General features: G+C 42.7%; 1 protein-coding gene across 2 annotated transcripts in view; it reads right to left on the minus strand.

Annotated features, from left to right (window-relative positions):
- Positions 1-14395: 14395 nt before the first annotated feature.
- The window catches only part of LOC129399967 (GRIP and coiled-coil domain-containing protein 2-like), a 62026-nt gene continuing 55384 nt past the window's right edge, over positions 14396-21037 (minus strand). For both annotated transcript variants that reach the window (XM_055121820.1, XM_055121818.1), the window contains 2 exons: positions 17288-17489; positions 14396-16178 (listed from right to left, as the gene is read on the minus strand). In XM_055121820.1, coding sequence (XP_054977795.1) covers positions 16108-16178; positions 17288-17489 — 273 coding nt within the window. In that variant the 3' untranslated portion in view covers positions 14396-16107. The remainder of the gene's footprint in view (positions 16179-17287; positions 17490-21037) is intronic.

Below are 21037 nucleotides of genomic sequence, written 5' to 3' on the forward strand. Positions count from 1 at the left end.
CTCAACGAAACAAACATCTCCGAATGCAGCAGCTATGTGTACCTGGGTCGAGAACACAACATGAGGAATGACTTGGCGCCAGAACTGCGCAGGAGGAAGAGAGCAGAGAGGAATGTCTTCAAGAGCGTCAAAGAAGTGGTTAAGAGGATGAAGAACCTCCGACTCCGGGCACATCTTTTCGATTCCACCATTCTTCCTGCACTAACATATGCCTGAGAGACCTGGGCCCTACGAAAACAGGATGAGAACACTATTCGAGTCTCCCACAGAGGAATCAAAGAGCTATGCTTGGAATGTCATATTTCACTCAAGTGAGAGGAGGAATCCGGAGTTCCGACCTCTGTTGACAATCAATAATCAGGGACGCTGTCTCATTTGCCAAGGCGTCGAAAATCAGATGGGCTGTCCATAATGCTATTTAGAGATGACCACTGGACTAGAGCTGTTACCAACTGGATTCCACGGGACGTCAAAAGATCGCGTGGCCGCCCACCTATGAGATGGTCAGACTTCTTCGTCAAAACCCTGAATGAACAGTTTGAGGCTCTTTGTGTTCCTGGAGTGAGCAGACGCCATTGGGCTACACTAGCATGTGACAGGGACGAATGGAGATGTTACTGGCGCCCGCTCAAGCAAATCGATGAGCAATGGGATGGCAAGTGATACAAGTGATATCATTGATAAAAAAATTATGTGAAATTTAATTCTGAAGGCAAGATATTTATTTTTGACCTTCTAGCTCCTTGTCCATGAAGTCTTATCTCTGTGCCTGTCACTTATTACTCTGTGTCTCTATTGATTTCATTTTCAAATCTCAGTGGAACCTGACCTTTGTAATGATGCCGGTGGGGTCCCTGGCTGTTTTTTGTGTGAGTGGGGAGGTGGCAGGCAACAGCCTCAAGAAGACAATCGGCCACTTTCTTTCTCTCTGCCCGTGTGATCTGCAGGTGGCTAGGAGATCCCCTTGGCCTTCTTTCTCTCTACCTACCTCTGCCAGCTGGGGAGTAGCTGGAGATATCCAGGACTGGTAAGAGTCTGCTGGAACCTCAGTCTTTTGCAGGAAAGGGAAGTAAGCCCTAGGCCTTCCCCGGGCCTTTCGCTCGGTTGCCTTTGGCTCTCAGAAAAGAATTTCAAAGGAGCAGTGAAGCCTAACAGGTTTTATCTGGAAGTTCTGAGGAATGGCCAAGAGAGAACCTGGGCTTCAGCGGGGCAGACAGCACAGACCCCAGCATTACAGTATGAAAGTGTGAAAGCACACATGTCAAGAGGGGAGATGCGGGTGACACATGTGCTTGGGCGGCCTATGTGCACCCTTCCTTTGTTCAAGTTGGCTTATACACGGTTTCTCCCAAGCTGGACACAACACCCCTCAGGGCTTTCTACCTAGGTGCGAGTCCTTGCTAGGGTGCTGCCAAGAAAAAAAAGAGTTGGGAGCCTTTGATGATCTTTGATGTTCCTTTCCTGAAGCTGGAGCTTCTTTTGGAGTGGGGGTGGGGGTGGGGGCAGAGGGGAGTATCCAGCCTTCTCTAGGTCTGTGCTGCTCCAGGTGAAGTTCTCATCTCAGTTCCTGTGCTCACAAGGGTTTTCTTTTTTTAACAGCCCTAGGGTTACTTGGTTTTACTACTTTCCAAGAGCTCATTGCCATGAGGGCCGGGCTCCCCATCTTTCCTGATTGCCTGCCTGTTTCAGTAGTTACAGTTCTGATTACATCTACAAGGAGAAAAAGACTCACTCAGCAGAAAACTGGATGAATGTTGGATCACATTGGGTTGTCTTTGCTGCTCCCACAGGGAGTTTAAGGTCTATTGAGCCACTCCTATGACAGAGCAACTGAGGCACAACTGATAATCCTATATTGCTTTTCTCTTTCCTTTATGTCATTTGTATGGTTTATTTAGCGGGGTCCTTTTTTTTTTCTTTTTGGGTCACCCCTGGCAGTGCACAGGGGTTACTCCTGGCTCTGCACTCAGGAATCACCCCTGGCAGTGCTCAGAGGACCATATGGGATACTAGGAATCGAACCTGGGTCAGCTGCGTGCAAGGCAAACGTCCTACCCACTGTACTATTGCTCCAGCCCCATAGCAAGGTCCTTTTTGTATAGACACAGGAAGACAATTGATGTTATGCTATGCAACATGGGAATTAATTGACTCCAAAATAATATTTACTCCTGGGCATCTGTATTTACCTGACTTAAGCCTCAGTTGCTCTTAGTTCCTACCACTCCAATAGCAGGGTCCCAATGAGGGACTGATGGACCCAGGGCCAGTTGTGAGCTACCCTGGCATCAAAATGGGCCAGGCCAAGTGCTATAGTGCTATGTTAAGAGCACGGTCATGGACAAACTCTATCATGACCAAAAAGAGGTAACTGAATAAGAACCCTGCCACAAGGACCCAGAAAGACTAACCTGGCCTGAGGACTGTGGTCTGGAATATATAGTGAGATGTCCTCAGGAAGAACCAAACTTTAAGCTTGATATCTCTTACTATACTCATACAAAATTACATTGCTAGAGATATTAGAAGTAAATTTACTATGAGGAAGGGAGAAAGCAATACACCCTGGATGGAATCCCACCCTTGAGTGAATCTCCTAGTAATCTGGAGTAATCTCCTTAGATGAGATTTTGTCCTTGAGTTAATCTTCTGGAGGAGTGTCCTTACCTCTCTTTGTTGATTTGTTAATGTTCAACCCACCTTTGTATCCCCACCCTACGTGATTGCTATATAAATTAGGCTGTAAGGGGCTGGGGGAGGTCAGTCACTGAAGTAAAGGTCGTTGTCAGAAGTTACACAGTCACAGGGTTAGAAGAGGTTGGAAGAAGAAAGAAGACAACAGCAGCAGACTGGAGACCACGAGACAGAGAGAGACAGAGACTGAAGGAGAAGACAACAGCACAGAGGGGAGACAGAGACAGCAAAGAGCACAATGGCACACATAGAAGCAGAGCGCAAAGGAAGAGGGCGCAGCAACGAAGAGAAGACAACATGGAGAGGAGGAGGAAAACTGAGACTTTGGAGACTTTGAGGTCCGCGAGGAGACTAGGATGATGGAACTCTGATGGTCGAGACTACGGCAGTAACGACGATGATGACTGCACCGTAAAGGGAGAGATTGGATGACGCTGGGAATCTGCCCGTCACCCATCGTTCACCTGTCGTCCCGGTTCCTGGGGAGGCCGCTCTGGTCCACTGAACACTGCTCCTTCATCCTGCCTGTGCCTATACTGTGCGCGGACCTGCCTTTGCCACAGCCCACCGTTCTGTTTCTCATTTCTTATGTACTGTATCATGTGTTGAGTTGACTTCTTGCTGAAAAAACTCAACAGGTGCAGTGCTGGCAATTTTGTCAGACATCATGTTGCAGATTGAGCCTCTTTTTGCCATTGGTGTGAAACCTCCACCTCAGGGACTTAGGTAACATTTTCCCTTCATCAACATCCACAGTAAAGGGGAATTGCTATTGCTGTGTTGGTTTGTGACATGAGCAATAAAAGCGAAAGGATACCCCAAGAGGCCTCATGGGTTAGACCTCTGCTCTTAACCAGAAATTCTCTTAGAAAGGTCAAAAAGATTTTCTTGTGTGACTGAACCCCAAACTTTACCCACATCCTGACTTGATAAAAAGATGAAAATATCATAGCTTTCAGCCCACCCCAAATATCTGCTTATGCAAACTAACCACCTGGTGTACATTCTGAAGGAACTACCTTGCTCACTGCCTACTTGATCACTGAGCCCTTCCCTTTGTGTAGCTAACCTGATTTTTTTACAAATGTAAATCTTTAAAGTTGGTGGGGCCCCACAGGTGGCTTACATTAAGTAGACGAGAGAGACGGCCACTTTGGATCCACCTCTGCCACCCTGGGACCCGCTAGGAAAGCTAGGACTGATAAAGTCCCTGCACAGCATGGGCCAGAGTCCCGCCAGCCCAACTAGGTAGCCAGTAGCCACATCTGATGTCCACTTGTTCTATTGGTCATGGGAGTTGATCCCCACCACCCAATTTCTTGGGGAGCCATGGACTCAGGCTGGAGCAAAGGACTGATCTTTGCAGGAAAGGAAAGTCAGTCCCAGGCTTTACCCAGGTCTTCTGGGTATTTGCCTTTCTCTCAGAAAAGAATTTCAGGAGAAGACAGTGAAGCAAAAACAGATGTGATTTGGAGGCTTTGAGGAAAAGGAGGGAGGGAAGAAGGGAGAGAGGGAGAGAAAGACAGAGAGAGAGAGGGAGAGAGAGACAGACAGACAGACAGACAGAGACAGAAACAGAGACACAGACAGACAGAGACAGAGACCGACAGAGAGATGTAGGCTCCTCCAAGGGCAGAGAGAGCCCTCCACGTCTCAGAGGGAGATGCAGGTGACACACATTCTTAGCACTACATGTGCTTGCCCACATTGGCACAGGCAGCACACGGACTCGAGCAGCCTATGAACATGCTTCTTTTGTTCAAGTTGGCTTTATAGGGTGTTTCTAAGCTGCTTCATCTGGTGCTTTCTACCTAGCTAAGTCTATTGCTAGGATCTTGCTAAGAGAGTAGAGTTGGGTTGTTGATGAAGACCGTCTTTGAAATTCCTTTCCTTGGCCTTTGTTCCTGCTGGAGCTTCTCTCACGAGGTGGGTAGCGGGTGTCCAACCTTTTCTGGGTCTGTTGGTGCCAGGTAAGGATCTTTTCAGGCTTTAGTTCCTATGCTTTCAAGGTAGTCCTGATAGCTTTAGGGCTAGTTGGTTATTCACTTGTATCACTTGTATCACTTGTCATCCCATTGTTCTCTATTTGCTCGAGCGAGCGGGTGCCAGTAATATCTCCATTCGTCTCTGTCACATGCTAGTGTAGCCCAATGGCGTCTGCTCGCTCCAGGAACACAAAGAGCCTCAAACCAGCCTCAAACCTGAATCCTCAAATTCAGGATTTTGATGAAGAAGTCTGACCATCTCGTAGGTGGGCGGCCACTCGGTCTTTTGATGTCCTGTGGAATTCAGTCGGTAGCAGTTCTAGTCCAGCAGTCGCTTTAAATCACATTACGTGTCTGGTCCATCTGATTTTCGACACCTTGGCAAAAAATGATTATTGATCGTCAACAGAGGTCGGACTCTGGATTCCTTCTCTCATTTGAGTGAAACGTGATACTCCAAGCATAGCTCTTTCGATTCTTCTTTGGGGTACCCGAATAGCGTTCCCATCCTGTTTTCATAGGGCCCAGGTCTCTTAGGCATATGTTAATGCAGGAAGAATGGTGAAGTCGAAAAGATGTGTCCACGGAGGTTCTTTGTCCTCTTAACTACTTCTTTGATGCTCTTGAAGGCATTCCACGCTGCTCTCTTCCTCCTGTGCAACTCAGGTGCCAAGTTGTTCATCATGTTGAGTTCTCGACCCAGGTACACATAGCTGCTGCATTCGGAGATGTTTGTTTCGTTGAGGGCAAATGGAACATCATAGTCCGTTTCTCATGAACATTGTCTTGGTGAAATTCAGCTGCAGTCCGACCTTTCCACACTCACGGTCAAAGTCGGCCAGCATTCGTGCTGCTTGGCTGGTTATTACTTCCCAGAAATTCCATTGCCAGGGGGCCCTTCCCTTATCTGCCTGCCTCATTTTCCTCCTCACACACATAAAGATACCTGAGTTACTGACCATCTTTGGCCACTTCCATGGGTTGCCAATAAACCTATAAATCAGTCATGATTTTGATATGATCAAATATATAAAGATCATGTGATGAGCTATATCACTCAGCAGCCATCTGAGACTGACCTACACTGGTTCTGCCTGATAGTAACAAAGGGAAACACCTTGAGAATCATAGAACTCTCGGTGCCTGGCTTGCATCCTCACAGGCAGAGTATTTATTAAGATCACTTGCCCTTCTCTGTCCTATATCGTGTTGTCTTGATCTCATGCTTATACTTTGTTACCTACCTACTTAACTATATCTGACTATAAGACAAAGCTCCTGGAAGAGAGCGATGCAGAATCTCGCACAGCAGAGCCTGGCAAGCTACCCGTGGTATATTCGATATGCCAAAACCAGCAACAATAATGGGCCTCATTCCCCTGACCCTGAACGCGACAGGGACTAATGACACATTACTGGCGCCCGCTCGAGCAAATTGTTGAGCAATGGGATGACAATGATACAGTGATACCTACCCAACATCCGTGCTATTTTATTATGTACCTGTACAAACTAATATTTGACCTCACTGAAATTCTAGGCTTTGGGAACACATAGGTGTCTGGCACTGGCAGACTACTTCACCAGGAGATGGATCCGTGAGTCTGCTATAATGTGGATCAGTGTGGTGCTGGAGGAATGGTAGCACTTATGGTGCTGGGTGTGGTGCAATGACATCGGGCACTTAAAATATTATTGTAAGTCAACATGATTGTAAGTATCAGTATGAATACTATTGTCAGTCCTATGTGGGGAAAGATGTGAATTTGAGGGTAGACAGAAGTCCTAGCTGTTGCAAGCATAGTGAGTGCCTGGAGGGGTCAGGATTAGTGAAAAGAGCCTGAGCTCCTGCACACGGAACACTCTGGTCCTCCCAGCCTTCTGAATGCAGCCGTGAAGTTGTACTTGAGACCCTTGAAATCTATGGAGAAGGGAGCTGGACTTATTCCAGGTTGAAAGGTTGGTTTAATATATGAACATCAACCAAGCCAATGCACTATATTAATACAAAGAAAAACCATATAATCATATCAGTAGCAGATAAAACATTTGACAAGTTCCAACATGCATTCATCTTAATAAAATAGGCACAGAATAACCTCACCTCAGTAAGTCCAGCGTGGTCATGGTGCAGAATATTTTGATGTGTTAGTGTTTGTTCAGGTCCACACTCAGGGATTATTTGTGCTTCTGTGCTCAGGAGTGACTCTAAGCAGAGCTTGAGAGACCATAGGTCACACTAGGGAGTTGCACCTGGGTCAGTCACATGGAAGGCAACTGTCTTAATCCCCATACTATCTTTCCACCCTTTTTTCAAAAAATAAGTAAATAAAAACTGTATTTATTGAAATTATTTAATGGCCAGGGAAGATCACTCTTTCGTGTCTCTGACTGATATCATTATAACCAGACTTCACAAGGAAGCAGCGGAGAGCTCCAGGTGCCAACCTGGGTAAATGATAAGAGATATCATAAGCATAAAATCAATGACATAAATGAATAATATACAGAAATGGAAAATATATATAAAGAATAATAACACTAACACAAACTATCACCAATTATTTTAAAATAATTGCTTTGAATACTGAAAGATGTAAAAGTTATGCTTCTGAGATCTTTTTAAAGTTTATTTTATTGGACCAACGGACTAGAGCATATGCTTTGCACTCAGAAGGCCGGGCTTGGATCCCTGCATTGAAGGCAGAGAGATCCTCCCAGTATACAATTACCTGGTAATGTATATTGGGAAAATTTTAGTCTGGAACCTAAGCCTACTGGAAGAAACAAAGGCCTTTGAGATGTAGGACTGAACCCTGGAAAACCATGAGATGCAGAGTTCCAGGCCCAGATGTGGCTGGACAGCCTGGAAAGAGAGGGTCCACCTCTGGAACAAAGGCTAAGACTATCAGCAGGCCCTCAGCAGCTCCAGGATCCCTGGCTTGGCACCCACGTGAGCAACGGACTCTTGGGAGTGGTTTGGGAAAACTTTAAACTGACACTTAAACTGACCTGGAAGAAGGAAAGGAATGCATTTGCCCCCTCTCCTTCTTACTCTAGGACACATTTCCCCACCCTGGAATCAGGCCTGCGCACTCCTGCTGGTGCTTCCCATTTTGGACAAGCCTGTTTCTCTCCCTTCATTTCTCAAATAAACTTGTTTTACTTCACTTTTCCTCTCCTCTTGAAATTCCTCTCATTCTGTGAGGAAAGACAACAGATCTGAAAAGCCGGGGTAAGATTTAGGAATCCTTGGCTCTAGCCTGGGTTCCATGGAGAAATTTAGTATTACTTGTCATGAATAATGCATTAAATGACAACTAATACTAAAAAAGTTTCCAAAAAAAAATCCAAAAAAGTTTCCTTAGAAGAAAATGTGTGAGGATTGTTGTATCTCCCCTAGAGCCATTAAGTCCTTGTATAAGAGATCACTAACATGTTGTTACAGGTTCAGTCTTGTGTGCTAACATTTATTTACTTATTTATTTTTGGATCAAGTTCCATTGCCTTCTATCTTAACCTTTTAATTGTGGCCTACTACTCTTGGGTACATCAGTGAAGTAGAGTATGAAATCTTGCTCTTCAGGGATTCTAAAATTTCAAATAAACTGGAAATAACTTTAGGATCCAGAAGGGTCCTTTTCTGAGATTTATTTGTTAGTCTCTGGGTCATGGCCGTTAATGAGTTTATGCTGCACCAGAGGCAGTTTGTGGGTGTGGCCGACAGGCTCCCGGAAGGACAGCCAACTCTGCTAGAACCTGGAAATTTCAGTCACAAAAGCCGAACACCTGGGTTTTTCAACAAATTCATTCTCAGGTGTGAGGGGCTCATCCCAAACTTGTGAAGATCAGCTGTGACTGTCGTAGTGGTTGGGTTCGAAAGGTTTTCAGCTGCCAGGGCTCTATTGGGGTGGTACTGGACTTCCTAGCCCTCCTCCGGAGCCCCAGAAATGAAGTTCAGCCTGGCACAGCATCTCTCTAGCTTTCCATCCTTCAATGTTTTGTTTGGTGCTAATTTTTTTGTTGAGGACTTTTGTGTAAATACTAATCAGAGATATAAGTAAATAGTTTTTTACTTTAGTTATTTCTGTTTTTCTTTTTTTCTTTTTCTTTTTTTTTTTTTTGGTTTTTGGGTCATACCCAGCGATACACAGGGTTTAGTTCTGGCTCTGCACTCAGGAATTACCATATGGGATACTGGGAATTGAACCCGGGTCGGCCTCGTGCAAGACAAAATACATCAAATTGTGCCATCGCTCCAGCCCACACATCGATTTTGGAATCAAGTAGGAACCAAGCACTGGACTTCTAAGTGCTGCTGGGTCTGGCAAGAAGCACAGGGCAGGCTTCCTGGAAGCCAAGAACAAACTCAGCAGAGAGGTTGTTCAGCAAGAGTATGATGGAAACTCTTTGCTGGTAACTCTATCCAAAACGTCAGTTAAAAGAAGTGTTGTGTGAAAGGTAAAAATATATAAATAGGGGCTGGAGTGATAGCACGGTGGGCCTTGCACGGGGCCGACCCGGGTTCGATTCCCAGCATCCCACATAGTCCCCCGAGCACTGCCAGGAGTAATTCCTGAGTGCATGGGCCAGGAGTAACCCCTGTGCATAGCTGGGTGTGACCCAAAAAGCAAATAAAGAAATAAAAATGAATAAGTTAGACTCATCTCTTAAGCTTCAAAATTATTATTATAAGTTATTTATACTATTTTTATATATTTGGGGGGCTAGAGCAATAGTACAGCTGGTAGGGCGTTTGCCTTGCACGAGGCCAACCCGGGTTCAATTCCCAGCATCCCATATGGTCCCCCGAGCACCGCCAGGAGTGATTCCTGAGTGCATGAGCCAAGAGTAATCCCTGTGCATTGCCGGGTGTGACCCCAAAACAAAACAAAACAAACCCCAACTATTTTCATATATTTGGAAAATCTACTCCATGTACCCATTCTATTAATACAATCTGTGGTATCCCTACTTCCTTTGGATAAATTCTTTTAGACTTTTGACTATTTATTAGTTTTCTGAATCAAGATACTCATTTGTTCATTTTCTGTTTATTATTAGTTTTAAATCTTAAGTTTTTCTATTCTAATGATCCTTTAAATTTCATAAGCGGGAAATCAGTGAGTCATCATTGATTTCTGTGGTTTTTTTTTACTTTTCTAATAGAAATATTTGAGGCTATAAATTTTGAGGTACCTCTATTGTTATTCCAAAGTTTTGAAATGTGAAGTTTTTTTCCTTTTCCAGTAAAATAAGAGTTTTGATTGCAATATAATAAAAATGAATAAAAACAAAAATAAAAATAAATTCCAAATTGTTAAATGCTTGTACTCTTGGCTACTATGGTCACAAATTTAGTGTAGTACTCACTGGGGTTACATCCTTAGTTGTCGAACTGCACATACTTGGTTATGGTCCACTTAAGGTTGTACCTTTTTTTCTTGTGGCGAAAGATATCCTAAATGACACAGCTTCTGGAATTGCAAGGTGCTGAGTATTGAACTTGCGGCATATAAAATCGACACTCTACCACTGAACTATCCCTGTTCCCCTAAAATAATTTCTTTAGTATTATTTTATTATTTATTTATTTATAATAAGTTTTTATAAGTTTTTTTTATATTTATAAGTTGCTGGACAACTTATTATTTATAAGTTGTCCAGCACCATATTTTAAAATTTGACACGGATAAGAATTTTGTTTATATTTTCCTTTTTCTATTATACTTAAATGGGGGGCAGTTAGAGATTTAGTTTTGAATTATGTTTATTCTTTAATTTTTTTTATAGATAGGATTTTTGGGTAAGATTTCCAAAAGTATATTCTTCATTTATTGAAAAAAAAATTCTAGCTATTGGATATGTGTCTTTAGGATAAATTTGTATTTCAATCTTCCACATACTTGGAAGTTTTTGATTGACAAGGACATGTTGTTTTATAAGTAAAACACAACAATGGACAAAAATACAAACAAAATATATCAAGGATGCCTGGAGATGGGACTCAGTGGTAGAGAGCATGCTCTGCACGTGTGAGATCATGAATTGGATCTCTCATACAGCTTCACATTATGTTGAGAAGTATGTTGAGAAGTAATGCATTCATGACTTTGAGGGTGAGATCCTGAAACCCACAACTTCTACCACACTACAACAACAACAAAGGGTTTGAGATTTCAAACATCTCAATGAAAAAGATTTTTCTTTTTTTTGGGTCACACCTGGCAATGTTCAGGGGTTACTCCTGGCTCTGCACTCAGGAATTACTCCTGGCGGTGCTCAGGGAACCATATGGGATACTGGGAATTGAACCTGGGTCTGCCATGTGCAAGGCAAACGCCCTCCCCGCTGTGCTATCACTCCAGCCCAAAGATGTTTGTTCTTTCGTGTTGAAGATGTGCAGTGAGCCAGGACAACTCTTAGGGATCAGGCAATCACGGAAATCAAGTGCACCTGCAGAAAGGCTGGAGTAAAAGTGACCCTGGGAATCTTGAGAGTAAGACTCATTTGCAGGATATGAAATAAACATCACAAACTGAGAGTATTCCCTCTGAGACCAGACACAGGCCAAATGTCCACTATCTCCACTATTGCTCAATTTTATAAGTCCTAGCAATTGCAATCAGACAAGACAAAGAAGTTAAAGGGTTCAAGCTGGAAAGAGGAAAAGTTAAATTCTCAGTATTTGCAAATTACATAATATACATAGAAGACTTCAAGAGTCTATTACAAAGCTTCTAAAAACAATGTCAGTATAGCAAGGGAGCTGTGATGTGATTTATTTGCTTGCTGTCACACCCAGTGTTCAGGGTCTGCTTCCAGCTCAGTGTTTGTGGAACTATGTGGTGCTAGGCATGAAACCTGGGCCTCCAGCTCACAAAGCATGTGCAAGTCGGGTGTTAGCTCCTCTGTCCTGGTATGATTTATTGTGAAGTGATAATTTTCAGTTACTACATCAAAACAGAATAGTCTTTTTGTTGTTGTTTGTATGCAGAGATATGCCTTATTTTTTTGGAGGGCTACACCTGGTGGTGCTCAGGGGTTATTCCTGGTTCTGCACCCAGAAATTACTCCTGGCGGTGCTTAGGAGAACCTGTATGGCACTAGGGATCAAACCCACGGGCTGCGTGCAAGGCAAGCTCCCGACCTGCTGTATTACTGCTCTGGCTCTAGTGCTCAGGGTTTATTCCTGACTACATATTGCTCCTGGTGGTGGCAGGGGTGCCAAGGATCCAATCCGTGTAAACAACGTGCAAGGCAAACACTTTATCCACTGTACTATCTCTCTGACCCCAAACAGGGTAGTATTAAACCCATTTTGTGGCAGTATCAAAATTAAAACAAGATTGAGTGCAGTTTCATGCACTATGCTATTCACCAGCCATCAAAGTGTGTCTTCACTGGAAACGGCACATTCCTCAATACAGATTTATACTATACATTTTCAATTATAATATCTGATAACAAATAATAAAACACTCCGTTAAGTCTTTTGTTACAGTATTGCCCCGTTTAAATTCTCAGGTCTTCATTACAGCATGAGCTCACTATATATAGAGATATGCCTTATTTCCAAGAGACTAGAACTTGAGAGGTGTCCAAAAGCTGTTTTAGCTGGAAGACACATGTCAGACAAGGTTGGTGTCATGTTCTAGACATCATATAACGGGCCAGCCTGAAAGTACAGTGGGTAGGGTGTTTGCCTTGCATGTGGCCGATCTGGTTCAATCCCTGGCATCCCAGATGGTCCCCCAAACACCGCTGGGGCAATCCCTGGCATCCCAGATGGTCCCCCAAGCACTGCTGGGGGTAATTCCTGAGTGCAAAGCCAGGAGTAACCCATAAGCATTGCTGGGTGTGACCCAAAAAAGAAAAAAAAAATGACATCATATACCAAAACGCCAGTGTGTTTTTTCAAGCACCTGGTATTGTAGAGCACAACTAAATTATATATGGTAGCAAAAAAACAGTGAAATTTATTTTTATTTTGTAATGTAGGAGTATTGCTATTTGATCGGCATTGATTAAATTGATTGAATTGGGCATGAACTATTTTTTTTCTTTTTTAAACTGTATCACCGTGAGATAGTTACAAAGCTTTCATGTTTGAGATTCAGCCATATAATGATCCATCCCTCCACCAGTGCACATTTTCCACCACTAATGTCCCGAGTACCCCTCCCCCTGTCCCATCCCAGTCCTCACCCTGCCTCTATGGCAATTTCCCCAATACTTTCTAATTTTGGGCACTATGTTTTGCTTGAATTTTCCCACCATCATACAAACCTACATGCCAGGGGCAGACGCTAGATAATTTATTTTCCATTGTTCATTTTGAATATCATGAGAGCTTACACAGCCACGATTGTAAATGTAAATTTCTAGATGGTAAATTGTTGGGTTCCAGAGACATCTCCGTATGGCACTAATCCATTTTGGGATTCAATTGGCAGTCTCTGGGCCAGGGCTGTTGGTGTGCTAAGATGGAGCAAGGAGGCAAATTGTGGGCATGACAGCTGGTCTGTTGGGCAGGCAGGAACCCAGGAAGGGACAGCACGGGTTCTCTGCTGCCATGCGGCCTGGAGATTTAGTCCTGGAACCCGCATACCGGGGAGTGAGACCTTGCTTGTGGAAGCTCCTGGTCACCGGGAATCCATCTGTAGTGGGGAGACTACAATTTCACCAGGGGTACCCCTGTGAAATTGGCTCGGTATGGGGCCTGGAGAGATCTCCAGTGCTGTGGTGTCTTCAAGGACTTGCTGCTGTGTCTCTGGGCCAGGGCTGTTGATGCGCTCAGATCCACATTGCAAAAGTTTCAGCAGATTATACCTTGGTGAGGTCCATCCTGAGACGGTGGAGTCAGGCTGGGGTTATGGCGGCAATTTTCGATTATGGAAGCAAGTGGCTGCCAGGGACCCTGCCAGGGATCCTGTTTGGGAGGGCACAGGATCCCTCTAATTTACCCCGGTCTGTTCAGTCATGCACAGGTCTGAGCTTAACTGCGGTTTTTGATCTCTTTCAAGATTTATTTAGGGTCTCTGAAGCAAGGCCGGTAGTAGAGCTTACAGAGTGGCACTGGAGTTGGTTCGTGGGGGTGACTGCCAGTGCTTCCATGTGTATTGGGAAGTCGAGGGAGGTAGCCGACCCCAACTCTGAGAAAGCCTGGAGATTTCAGTCACAAAACCTGCATACCAGAATTTTCAGCAGATTATATCTTGGTGAGGTCCATCCTGAGATTGTGAAATCAGGCCGGGGATATGGCAGTTTTGGATTGTGGAAGCAAGTGGCTGCTGGGGGCTCTGCTTGGGCGGACCACCAGGCCAACCCGCCCTCATCCGATTTACTCCAGTCTGTTCAGTCATGCGCTGGTCTGAGCTTAACTGCAGCTTTTGATCTCTTTCGAGATTTATCTACAGGTCTCTGAAATAAGGCCAATAAATGAGCTTGTACAGCTGAGCTGAAGGTGGTTTGTGGGTGTGGCTCCCAAATACCTAGCTTCTGGCGGTTTAATTTCTTGGTAAACTTGGTCCCAAGTTGTTGGGGTCTGGTCAAAGGCACAGTGGCAATTTTAAGGCACCATCAGAATGTTGATGTACTCGCCCTGCAGGTACAGGTTGACCTGTTGGTGGCACCATATCCCCAAAATGTGAAATTTAAATATAAACCAATTTCAATTCCAAAGAGTGTCTAACAGAAAGAGCAAGGCATAAAAATGTAATGTACACTTAATAATTTAATCAAAATATTAAAATAATTATATTCCCTCATTACTGGAACCAAGAAATAATATTCATATCATAATTTAACATGCAAAAATATTTTCATTATTATATCCATTAGAAAATATTTTTCAAGACAAGTTTATACACACTAAAATGGCATAATGAAAAAAATGATTTTTAAAATACTATTACTTACAATGTATTTTACAGATACACTCATTCAGTTTATGTAAGTGAAAAAGCTAAACAAAAAATGCTAAACAAAATAGATCTCTAATAGATCCATATTTATTAATACATTCACAAGTTATGTCTCATCTTGTAAAACAAGAAGAAAGAAAGATGTAGGAGCTATTTTTAAAAGAACAACAAAATTCATCAGCAGCAAATTAAATAAAACTAAAATAGAAACTGATGTTCTGATTAATATACTAGCATTGGTTTACCAGCTGAGTCTGAAAACTAGAATTAAGTGGGAAGACTTGGAAGAGAACTTCAGAGTACATAGACTGTTTGTGAATTAAAAAAAAGAAATTGAAAACAGTCATCCAATTTATGATTTAAAGTACACATTTTTTATCTAGTCAGTTAAATTATAGGCTTTCAATACTACCGTCTTGAGTTACTCCTAAGAACAGTTAGCATTCAGCACTGATATCTAAAGGTGCTACTCTAGAATTTCTTCTGATGGGAAGCACCAGTTTCCTACTGAGATATACTGCTGAGTAAGAATCTGTAGATTTTTATTAGGAGAGAATTCTCAAAACAGACTCAGGCTCAGAGCTAGCCAAGACGGCTTAAGAGACAAAGACCAGTGGCTAGAAAGTGCTTCACATGCACAAGGCCCTGCATGTCATCTTGGCACTACACACACAAGTCTAAAGGGAACTCATGAAATTACCCCAGGCAATAAAACAGTCTTATCAGTTCACAAGGCAATTAACAGGTCTTCTAAAACTGAGTTTTGAAATACTCTAAGAGCTCATTGAAAATTAAACTAAGTTACGGGGCCAGAGAGATCATAGTGGGTAGGACACTTGCCTTGCATGTGGCTGACCCTGGCCTCCTCCCCACCCCACACACACTGGAAGTAGCTTAGAGTGATCCCTGAGCACAGAGCATGGAATAACCTCAAGCAGCTGCCAGGTGTGGCCCCAAAACTCACCAAAGTTATACTTTAACTTAGTTTCAAATAACTGTGCCATACTTACAGTACCTTAATAAAATATCAACTGTACAGTAATTTTCCTTTATACTCTAAGAAAATATTAACAATTTATAACAATGTAACTGCATGTCTTGCCTTGCAACAGTCTTGTGATGTTATTTTAAAGTATGATTTTTTTGATTGGTGTAGTGCCAAAAATTTAATTTAACTTAAAATTTATGTTTCACTGAGGTGGGTCCTGAGATTCCAGGGGAGGGAGTGAATTAATTCTTGGTATTTTTCACTTCTAGCAGCATATTTGGGAGATGAGAAAAAGGACTGGACCAACACTTCTGGCTAACTTACTTCAACTGGAAACTTTCAATATACCTGACATATGTATGTTCAAATACATGTATGTACATATATATGTATGTGTGTACAGATGTGAGTATATATACTTTTTGAAAAAAGAGTGACAGCCATAGATATGAACCACCTTCTTTTCACCAACTGGGTTGTATTTAGTTTAATAAATAATGTTCTTTTCATAAATCTATCGAAGTCCAGACCAGCTATGCAAATAGGATGTCCATCCAGAGGAACGAGAAGCATTTTCTTCTTCTCCTTTAGAAAATTAAGCAAATAAAAGTTTTAATTATTAATCTCACCATACTATACTTTGATATTCAAATCTTTTTCTCAAGCTTTCAGAATTTCTTGTTCATCACTTATTAAATAATTTTAAAAAGTCTGAGGCACAAAAGGACATATGTATATATAAATATATATAAATATCCTTTATATCGGATAAAATTTAAAAAACAACTTGGTTTAGAATCTAAAGCTAATGGATTTATGATAAATCTCAAAACTAAGTCAATAACAACTTCAAAAAATCATTTAAAATAAAGTTTACTGAAATTATAATTTTAGTAAAATTCATCCTTTTAAGGAAAAACAGAGAGTCAGGAAAAACACAATCTAACTGAGGTATATAGTGCATTTCTACCACTTAAAGTTCTTCTAAATTAGCGTCTCTCCAACTCCTGTGCAGCCAGTGAAGCCTTCAATGTCTTCTCTGAAATCATAGAATAGTCTTTTAAGTTGATTTCTTTCACTTAGCCCGGTGCATATGCGAATTATCCTCGTTGCTGTGGTTTTCAGTAGTTCAATGCTTTTTATTGCTAACTAGAATTCCAATATGAAGCTACACCATTTTTTCATTTACCAATCAAGGATATACACCTTATTTGAAATAAGGTTACTATAAATGTCTGTGTACAGTTTTTTTAAACACAGAATCAAAAATATTAATATTATTTAATTTTATCCTTTTCTTCCCTTGGTTGCTGTGCTGGCCGAAATCCTGGTGATGGGGGGGGGCCAGTGTGTGGCTCCGGCCCAGTAGCTCTGTGCCCCAGGAATGCCCTAAACCACGGGGCAGAGGTGGCAAGCAAACACTTGGCTCCTGAGCAGGTACACCGGGCTGGGGCTTCCCCTAATGCACAGGGTTTTACTTTGAAACATTTTATTGAGATATAATTAAAGGTGTACAACTCACCCTGTTCAAGTATATAATTCAATGATTTTTTTTTTAAATAATAAGGCTTGTGCAGTATGTATGTCCAAATTAAAAAAAAAAAAACTTTTTTTCTGGAGCTGGAATTTTACACAGTGAATACTGTCAGTATGTTTAAATTAAGAAAACAAGCACAAAATTTTCCTTGGCCTACCTTGAGCTATTGCAACAAGTTTTCCCTTTTCTTCTGGGCTGAGCTGCAACATTGTATCTATAACAGGAAGGAGCCTCTCTCTCTCGCTCCCAGGTTTTAGGAAAATAAACTGTAGTAGGACATTCTTCAAGTATTCCAGGTTAGCGACAGACTTCTCACGTTCTTGATTTCTTTCTAATCTTCTTATTTCACTTTTGAGAAGCTGGTGTTAGGGAATGGTTAAAAGTGGGATTTTAGGTATTTCTGGTTATACACAGCAGACAGAATACATAAATTTCTTCTCTTAGAAATGCCCCAAAAGAGAGAGAGAGAGAGAGAGAGAGAGAGAGAGAGAGAGAGAGAGAGAGAGAGAGAGGGAGGGGGTTGGAGACAGAGAAAAAAGTATGAGTGGGGCTGGAGCAATAGCACAGCAGGTAGGGCGTTTGCCTTGCACGCAGCCAACCCGGGTTCGATTCCCAGCACCCCATAGTTACTACCACCAGGAGTAATTCCTGAGTGCAAAGCCAGGAGGAACCCCTGAACATCGCCGGGTGTGACCCAAAATAAGCAAAACAAAACAAAACAAAAAGTATATGAGAAAGTTCTATACACTCCTAGAAGGGCACAGCAGATGAAATGGGAGTTAAGTTGGTCCAGTAGCTTGGCCAGTGCCACTGACAAGAGGTGAGAATTTGCTCCACAGAAATATGTGGAAGATGCTGCCTTAAGAATACAATGTACCACCAAGCAAATGATGCTTGGAGGGCTTGCTCAGGATGGGAGATGTGTGCTGAAAGTAGACTGTGGACTGAACATAATGGACACTTAGTACCTGTATTGCGAACTATAGAATAACATTGGTTTGCCCTTCCTCCCTGATGGCAGGGAGCTTGTGTTTGTTGATTACTTCCCCAACCTGTCAATTACCTTTATCTCCTGATCAGACTCTGTTGACTTGTAAACGTTGTCTTTCTCTCTTATCCTTACCGTCCTTTGAATGGTTAGTTATTTCGGTGCAATTGCTTTTGTATGACTACAAGACAGCAGGGCAGAGCCTGGCAAACTACCCCTGGCGTATTCGAAATGCCAATAACAGTAACAAGTCTCACAATGTCTCACAGACATTACTGGTGCCCGCTCGAGCAAATCGATGAACAACAGGACGACAGTGCTACAGGAAGACAGCTAAAAAGACAAGCCTGTAACTTGGGAGTTAATTGACTCCAGATTATATTACCTCCTGGACATCTGCTCTCTGGACTTAAGCCTCAGTTTCCCTTACTTCCTAGCACCCCGAAGGCAGGGTCCCGAAGAGGGACTGGATAGATGCAGAGCAAGCTGTTACCCTGGCATCGAGATGGGCCTGGCCAAAGTGCCATAATGCTTAACTATAAGTTAAGAGCTTGGTCACAGACAAATGCTGTCATGATCCAAAAAGTAGTAACTAGATTCGGATCCTTGCTAGGGTTAGGAATGATTAATCTGGCCTGAGCACTGCAGTATGAGTCTGTGGCGAGATGTCCCCAGGAGAGTCACCCTACAAGCCTAAATGTGTCTATTACTGTGTCCATATAGGAAGTAGAATTAAGATGTTAATTAAGTTACTGGTCTAAGGAGAGGAGAAACACACCTTAAGTGCTACGCTGTGCCATGGTGGGCTATAAGTAGTACGGAAGGTTTGAAAAACATGTTGATTGCACTTGGGGGTGGAAAGGCATGGTTTGGGAGGCGTGGTTAGAGAAGAGGTGGTTAAAGCAGGAGTAGAGAGAGGCAGAGAGACAGAGTTGCAAGGTGATTACACAGGCTGGGGAGAATGTGAGAGATGCTGTGGAGAGTTGGAGAAAGTTAGGAGAGAGTTATGGAGAGAGTTTGGGAGAGACAGAGATGGAATAAACGGCAACTGATCACCAACCAACTTGACCCTCGTTCCTCCTTTCACCACCCAAGGAAACGGCTGTCCCGGGTGGGGAAGTGGTTCAAGAGCACGGAATGCAGGCGGCGAGAAAGAGCCGCCCGGAGAGCCAGCAAACATCCTTTAATGTGTAATCACCATAACACCCAAAAGGAGAGAGCGTAAAAGGGAATGTGCCTGCCACAGAGGCAAGGAGAGTTGGTGGGAGGAATACTGGGAACACTGGTGATGAAGAATGGGCACTGGTGGAGGGATGGGTACTCAATCATTTTATGACTGAAACGTAAGCACCAAAGTGTGTAAATCTGAAACTATCTCACGGTGATTCACTGTAGCACTGTCATCCTGTTCATCGATTTGCTTGAGCGGGCACCACTACGTCTCCATTGTGAGACTTGCTACTGTTTTTGGCATATCGACGCCACTGGTAGCTTGCCAGGCTCTCCAAGAGGGACAGAGGAATTGAACCCAGGTTGGCCACATGAAGGGGAAGGCTCTACCCACTGTGCTATCACTCCAGTCAACGATGATTCATTAAAAAAGTTAAAATTAAAATTAAAAAAATTAAAAAACAATTAAAAAAAGAAAAAAATAGAAGTGAAATGAAAGTATTTTACTAAAAAAAATAATGTATCATGGCAATGGGGCTGGAAAACAAGGACTGAAGCCACCTTAGGGTTCCCTGTTTCTGCTTCCCATAGAAAGTAATGCTCTGGCATCTGGGATAAAGAGAAACACTGTGTGAGAGACAGGAAAGCTGAGGCTGAGGCAAATATGTGCCCCAGTCTCAGAATCCCTGCTCCCAGAAACTTGGGCACTCAAGATATCTGTAGCAAAACTGTACTTATATAATGAACAGTACTTAACTAAGAGGTCTGTCAAGTCCAGGATACAAAAAAACAAAACAAAACAAAAACAAACAAAAGCAGGAATGTAGGACAGTTCAAAATACTACCAGAAAATGGGGCAAAAGATAATATGAAAGGGGGCTGGAGTGATAGCATAGTGGGTAGGGCGTCTGCCTTGCACGCGGCCGACCCGGGTTCAAATCCCAGCATCCCATATGGTCCCCTGAGCACCGCCAGGAGTGATTCCTGAGTGCAGAGCCAGGAGTAACCCCTGTGCATCGCCAGGTGTGACCCCCCCCCAAAAAAAAGATAATATGAAAAAGATGGTAAGGTATTAACATTTATAAGAAAGATCCTTGCATCAAAATAACAAGAAATTATTACATTTCATCATTTTATGTTGATCCAAGCACAACCAAGAAAATTGGTGGGTATGGTCCAAAACCAAAAAAAAAAAAAAAAAAAAAAAACAAAAACAAAAACCAACCAACCCCCAAATACCATTTTACAGAGATGCATAGAAAAGTACTTAGTGCTGAAATATAAAAACGTATACAAATTAAATAATTCAGTCTTAAAACAAATTAATTTGAGGGCTTGGAGCGAGAACATAGGGGTGCTTGCTGCAGATGACCTGGATGCAATCCCCAACAGTGTACATGGTCCCTGCGGACAGCCAGGAGCGATCCCTGAGCATAGCCAGGGGGGGTCCCAAAAATTAAAAAATCAAAACCAACCAAACTAAACTGGAGAAAGACAAAAGGTGGCCTGCACAGAGGTGAGACTGAGCTACATGGGGCCAAGGGCAATGAGCACGTGCTTTCAGACAAACGGAGTCAAAATGGGCTCCATTAGATTATCAATTTTATCTGATCCAGTGACTATGAAAATTACATATAATTGTGTGGAAAACATCCCAAGGCCTGATTAATGTTAACTCTCACTAAGTGATATGACCATATTAGGAGAGGTAATTTCTCAATCAGGGTAGAAAAATCTCATGTAATCAAT

Source organism: Sorex araneus, chromosome X, assembly GCF_027595985.1.
Source record: "Sorex araneus isolate mSorAra2 chromosome X, mSorAra2.pri, whole genome shotgun sequence".
Lineage (NCBI taxonomy): Eukaryota > Metazoa > Chordata > Mammalia > Eulipotyphla > Soricidae > Sorex > Sorex araneus.